This window comes from Phaethon lepturus, unplaced genomic scaffold, assembly GCF_000687285.1.
Source record: "Phaethon lepturus isolate BGI_N335 unplaced genomic scaffold, ASM68728v1 scaffold45547, whole genome shotgun sequence".
In the NCBI taxonomy this organism is placed as follows: domain Eukaryota; kingdom Metazoa; phylum Chordata; class Aves; order Phaethontiformes; family Phaethontidae; genus Phaethon; species Phaethon lepturus.
Genome location: NW_010550608.1, coordinates 11,517 through 18,375, shown reverse-complemented (window position 1 = coordinate 18,375; position 6,859 = coordinate 11,517). Strand labels below are relative to the sequence as shown.

The window sequence follows — 6,859 nt, the reverse complement described above, 5'->3', positions numbered from 1 at the left end:
TGTGACTGCGACAAGCTTGAGGTTTACACATCCAAACCCCAGTACTGGGAGCCATCTGGTCCCCAGCAGTCATCGGCTCCTCTTGCGCAGAGACACGATGCAGCTGTGTCTCACTCACTGCTGGAACTCACCCAGGCCTCTCTCAGTATACCAGATAACAGTCATACGTCAGCACCTCACGTACTCCGGACCGTGCCCAGCTCCATGTTCCATTCAGGCTTACGGGTGCATGATGTTGCCTCTGGACATTTTCTGCTTATTCCAGCCTCGCACACCATGCCCAACACTGTACCTGGGTACTGATGAAGACCTTTCAAATCTTAGTTCGTCACCTATATTTAGTTGCAAACTTTCATTTGCCTGTTTTTAAATTAGCAGGAGCAGATTTCCACTTAAGCCAGGCACTTTGCGCTACAGGCTCACAGCCTTTCTGCCGGGCTGCCACCAGACCCCACTCTTGGTCTACAGAATGTCCCACCATTCGGCACCAACAGCTGCCTCTTTCCAGTAAGGGAGTTGTGCAGATAAGTTCTAAAGAAATTAAACGTAACTACCCCTGGGGCAGGAGATTGCTTCTCACTTGATAGCACAGCGTGGGGGATTTTTTAAGTCATGTAATCTAATACTGATAGGAAACAACACTAGTCTTCTTTTTCCTCTTTCTAAGCTGTTAGTACAGTACGCAGAAGTATTAGCCACTTCAGAAAGGATGAAAATCTCTTTCGCATGCGCTCTCTCTCTAAGGGAAGAAATCCCCCTTGTTTTCAGTAGCTTCCTCCTTTTTTTAATCAACCGTACACTGAACAACTTAGAACACTGAAAGCCATCACTGCTCTCTGAAAATCACCAAACAAACTTTCATGTGGTTACATTTGAACCACTGTCTACCTGGACAGTATCAGTAAAAGGCAGTAACATCTACTAATGTTTGTGATTGATCAGGTCTTCCCTCATCCTTCGTCTTTTGCTTTTTCACCAGCTGCATTTATATTTGTGGGACCGAAAGACAAACAGTACCCAGGTTGATTCCCTGCTGATACGTACTTCCTTCTCTGCACACACACACCCCCAGACAGACAGCCGTTATCTTTTTCTCTTCCCCTTTCTTGGCCCCTGTTGCAGTAAACCTACTCCTGAGTTCTCTATACTAGAGAAATAGAGTGAAAAATACTATGAAAAGGTATCCCATCTTCTTTAAAAAGTTCAAGTTAATTCCTTCTTGACCTTGGCAGGCTACTAGCAGCCTTTCTTAAGTGCAAAGGAAAATTATCCTTAATTTAGCACATACACCCATAAATATGATTACTCCCAAGGCTATATGGCCCACATTGAAAAAGTCCAGTACCTCCATATCTTCTGTAGCAAAACAAAAATGAAACTTGTAGGCTACAGGCATGTAAAAAAGGGTCTTAATATTTTTATAAGCTAAAAAGCTAAAGACAACAAATGTCAAAAGAAAGCAGGCAAATCATGTAATACCTGAAAGTAATCTGTGATGAAGGATCCAAGTTCACTCTTCAGCAGCCGCCTGTAGACAGAAGGAATGCATCCATGAAGTAACAGCCATTTCTGGACATTTCTTACAGGTATATCCTCACTTTACTACCAGTCATACCAAAGATATGTGAGTATATGTGAATGTGTCATTTTGGCCACAGTTAGATTTCTTTTACATGAATGTATATATTCCACAAATGCCCACAAAGGCTATTCTTAAATTACGAAGGAATGAAACAGTTTCCCTGAAATTTTCTATTTATAAGCCATACACCTAGAACAAGCCAAAAAAAAAACCCAAAACAAAAACAAACCACACTGTCTCTCCTGAATGCACAGAAAGTTGGGGAGACAATTTATTTAGTTTGAAATTAACCATTTTTTCTGCTTTTTCTTTAAACGAAGATGCCTTTCATTTCACTGATAATAGCGTATCTCCCTAAGGCTATACTTCCTTTTCTCTTGAAAGTAGAAGGTAGAAGGATAAGGAGAGGAGCAATGAACACACAAGCAGAAGCTGTGGCTTCCCCATGACTATAGCATTAAAAAAAACCCACGTACTTTTTAAGAAAGAAATTCTAGAAATTTAACAAGAGGTATTTTAAACACATGCAAGCAGACGACACTCAAAACAAGTATTTCTGAATAAAACCACCACTTTTTCCTAATCTTTGCTGAAATTTGATTTTGACAGCAACCTTCCTCCCTACCCATTTTGTAATACTTCTACATTTATTCGCACACCAGCATGCCTTTACTCTTTCTCTCTCAGAGTGCTTATATTCACCCCGCCCATCTCAAAGCACATTTTTATTTCTACGAGATGGGTAAACCAGGTAAGTCTTTGGGGGCTTATTTGCCAGCAGCTCTTCCGCCAGCTGATTGACAAGCCCACAGCAGGACTTTGCCTCATGCAGGTAGACCAGCAACCAGAGGCTTGCACCCTAGTGAGAACCCAAGGGAGGGGTCTCCTAATCATGGCCAGGTTACCTCCTGCTTCCTGAAATCCCATCTCCCAATGGCATTTCTTACATTTCTTCTTGCTGTGACAACTGACTTTCACAGCATTAAAAAAAAAAAAAAAGTAGCCAGTGAGATAATATCAAATTACAGCAAGATAAAAACTTGGTGGCAGCAATCCAGAGCAAAATGTTACCACCTGCTCTTCTCCTGGTCCTGTCGTTACTGTCCTACTTTAAAACTCTCCTGCATTTTCCATGCGCAAATAACTAAGTGCTGTGCAGGATCTGTGAGTCTCTTAAAGCACTGCGTTTGCAAACTTCCACCGAGGAGCTGAATGGAGAACTGCAAGCAAGGAAAATGCACCAGCTCGACCTACCGGCACACAAGAGTTGGCTGTCTGACAGGTCTGGCTTTTTGCCCAGTGTCAGGCTAGAGATTCACCTCACGCATGCAGAGATAACATTTTGTTGGGAGCTACACCAAGAGTCACAAGTGTGAGGCTGCAGGTGCGCGTACAAACACAGATGCAGATGCATGTCCTATGCTCCTTAGGCGGACATAAATGAGCTGCTTGAATGTTAAAGTGGCCTATTTAGAGAATGACATTTGGAGATGTAATCAATGCTCAGGGCACCTGCAGGAACATTAATCATATATTTCAAGGTGAGTGCTTCCAAGTACTGCCCGGGAGTCCCTGTCCACGGAAGAGGGCATTCCCCCTCCCACCATCAGGACTGCTTACAAAGCATACACATTTCACAAAGAATTTCCTGTTCTTCGCCCAGCTCTTGACAGTCTAGATCCACTTCAGTAACCAACATGAAGAGAGCATGATCTAGCCTCTGGGGCCAAGCCCGGGCAGCACAGCAATTCTGCTCGGCGTGCTGCCTCCCCGCAAGGGTGGGAAGGAGTGCCTGCTCGGACGGGGCAGGGAAAGCAGGCTGCAGCCACCGCAGCGGGCAGCAGCCTGGCAGACAAGTCACAAAAACCAAAGCTGGTCCCCAAGTCTGCCAACAGGCTGTGGGTTTGAGTATTTCCAAAGTCTTACGACATTTGTTTTTCTTTTCACGTACAGAAATACTCATCCCATGGAGAATTAAGACTGCTCCAAGTACTTAAACCTGAGTTGAGGACTTCTAACCTAAACTTCTAACCTGAGCACACTAAAACACCATTAAAGCATGAGACACTGCCCTCACGCAGCTCTCAAAAGGAATTACATTAAACTTTCTCCTTTAGGACCAGATCAAATAGGACAGTCTTGTGCCCTGCAAGCTGCATTTATTTTCAAAGTAGGGAAGTGGGTAGTTTGGACTGCTGCTTAGTACGTGCTTAGCCCGAATTGCTGTTTGAACCTTGGCGCTCAGGAAAAATGCAATAGTGATGGGGACCGGGGCATATAAAAGGGGAAGTGGAGACCTGTATGGCAGCATCCATGATGGATGAATATGGATGTAGTGGGAAAGAGAGAGGAAGGAGTAACTACATCCATGAGCTCAGACAATAATCCTCTTAGCAGCACTTGGAACCAAGGCAAGAATAAATTGTTCTTTATCTGCACTACAGTCCTATCTACTAATAACCAAACTTTCCAAATAATCAGAATAAAACCACAGATAATCATGAAACCTGCTAAAAAAGAAATGATACTTTTAATCATCACTAGCATCAGTACTAGAAAATGTTTGTTAGGCTTTTAGTTTTTTATCTTCAGGGTTCATATTTTCAGGTCTTGCTCTGCAATTATCATGTGAAGATTAAGCTTTTAAATGAAATGCTGTGTTTTTCTTTCATTTTAAACACTCCATGGTTCTGAGAGGCTTGGGTTTAGAAAAGAGATGTTACTACCATCACAAATGCCCTGATAAAAATGTGTAAAAAACAGCCAGAAGAGGCAAACTGCCTAGGAGGGGACAAAATCCTTATAATCCAAGTCAATACACGTCCTGTCTTTGCCAAAGCTTCACATCCACACAAGTCAGAGAAGTTATTCAAGTGCCCCATGCCATTCACTCCACCCAAGAGCAAAAAATAATTCAGTTAGCCTGAAACCCCAAAGCTGTGCTTAAATTTGCTTTGATCCCTGCTCCTCCCACCAATATCCTCTAACTGTGGTTCTGCAGGAGAAGAAAACAAAGCAAACACCAAACAAGCAGCAACAAAAATCCTTTTGCATGCATTTCAGCAACCTACCTGATATTTTCATTGAGGGTGTAAAGTTCATTGTTCTGCAAGCCTCCCCCTTTGAACACATTTATCACTGCTGTTTGAACACTGCCAAAGAAGAAATAAGACAGTGTAACATCCATAAATAACAGCCACCAGTACGATTTAACACAGAGCACAATGTGAGCTAGCCACCAAAACCTGAGTGGTTATAATGGGGTGGAAGAGGTTAATTGCACTTAAATACTTCCACTCTTTCTCCCCTGGAAATCATCACTTATTTACATACATCTCTCATGGGAGACAGAGCAGAACCAACCTCAAGCTGTGCCTACAGCAAGCAAAGGAAAGTTGTTACAGGGACTGTTCACAAAGAACACGTTCACAACAGATATGTTTTTAACGTGACTGTTTAGGGGATCTCTGCTGTGTGCTACAGGCTAGATGCTATGAGGATACACAGATTTTTATCAATATCTGCCAAACACATCACATCATTGCATTATCCAGTGATGCTCGCAGGAACCACCCAACCTGCAGTGTCTGGTAGGACCCTGGCTGTGCTGGAAGATGTTCTGCAGCCACCATCACCTCAGTCACAACTTTAAGCCCTGTTAATGCTTGTGAGATGCTATTGGAGGATCTTCTAACTCATACTTCTCTAACCAGCACAGAGGAAGTCATGAAGTGACAGCATACAAGATGGTTTAGCAGGTCTAAAGGCTTGCCATGACTAACGAGAGGAGGTGTCCTTCTCTTAATGGGCATTCCCTTCTGTGGGCCAGCTATGGCATTTGCACGCTTCATAGACCTCAGCTCGCTATCCTGGCACAAAACTGCAATGTTTTTGCTGGGCTGCTCTTTGTGCAACCTTAGAGGCTGAGCTAGGTCAGCAAAAGAGAGGGGCCTGTGGAATGCAGAGCTGGTGCAAGGTGGCAGAAGGAAACATGGGAACACCCACGTTTGGTAGCAGCAGATCATTAGATCAGATCAGGACATCTCACTCTTCATGCTACATATTGTTTTTCCAGTTGCCATTGCAAGATTTGGTTGTCAATAGGAAATGCTAATAGAAGCCACAAGTTTAGTAGTTGTCAGAGGAACTTGACTGTGGTAAAAGCTTCATAATATGCAAATAAATGCCTGCTGTGTATTAAGAAACTGGTGTTTATTACATTACTAGGAATGTGTTTTCCTAAACAATTCTTAAAAATGCAACCATTAACAAAGAGCAATTCTGTTTTACTTCAAGCCGGTACCTCTGAATGTTGGCCAAAACCAAGGCTGAACATCAGTAGGTCTAATTTTGTCACCTCCACAGGGTCTGTCAATGCCAGCAAAGCCTGGGCATGCCAAAAAGTCATGCATGCTAATAAACAGATGAGCTTAGCCATAAATGGTCTGAAGCACAAAGATCAGGCATGCACAGCCCTTATCACAGGGCTGCTGCAGAGCAACGACTTAGCCTATGCAGGTCCTGCTCACCTGTTCCAGGCAGAGTTGGAGCTGAGCTGCAGAGCCTGCCGGGCTGCCTGGAACCGCGGCAGGTCACTGAGGACTGGGGAGCTCATGAAGCGAGGTCGGGGCCTTCTGAACGAACCCATCTTGTGAAACTGGAGAGCAAAGGATGGAGCTATGGTGAACCCTCCAGTCATAGGGTCAGGTGGAGTGGAGCAGAGCTATCAGAAAGTCTGTTCTCTTGAAGGTCCAATCATCAATCTCAGTGATGTCAATGAGTCTTCAAATGCAAGACTTCAAACTTCAACCTGCAGCAAAAGCAAAGAGTCAGCCTTGGGCTAGCAGTTCCCCACAGTGTCAGGTTGTACATGGACACGCACTGCAAGACGATGAAGGAATTGAAGCAGTCCTGCAAAGTGAGGAGAAAGGAAAAGAGCAAGACAGAGAAGGAAGGGGTGAAAATATCCTATCCCATTAACAATAAATCTGGGGAAATCTTCCAGAGCTCTTCAACAGCAGCCCCCTTTCCCGTCTTGCCCCTTAAATAATGACCAAACACAACCAGGCAGAAATACAAGCATGGTGTCTCTTTCTGTTTCAGTTAGCAGAGATGGAGGAACAGAGGTGCCTAAACTCTTCTGCCAGAGGCACTTTACAAATATCTTTAAATACAGTTAGCCAGTCAGCCTGTATAAAACAGTAGAAAGTGGAGAAGTAGAAAAGAAAACTATTTCACCAGAAAGGAACAAAGATGAACAATGGAAGAAAAGATGAA

General features: G+C 43.6%; 1 protein-coding gene across 1 annotated transcript; it reads right to left on the bottom strand.

Annotated features, from left to right (window-relative positions):
* Positions 1–1,479: 1,479 nt before the first annotated feature.
* LOC104623503 (proline-rich protein 5-like) lies at positions 1,480–6,281 on the bottom strand (the record flags this gene model as incomplete). The annotated part of the gene is made up of 3 exons (XM_010290608.1): positions 6,112–6,281; positions 4,654–4,734; positions 1,480–1,528 (listed from the first exon to the last, which is right to left on the bottom strand). Coding segments are annotated over exons 1-3 (300 nt in total), but the record flags the coding sequence as incomplete, so codon positions are not given.
* Between the last annotated feature and the right edge of the window lie 578 nt (positions 6,282–6,859).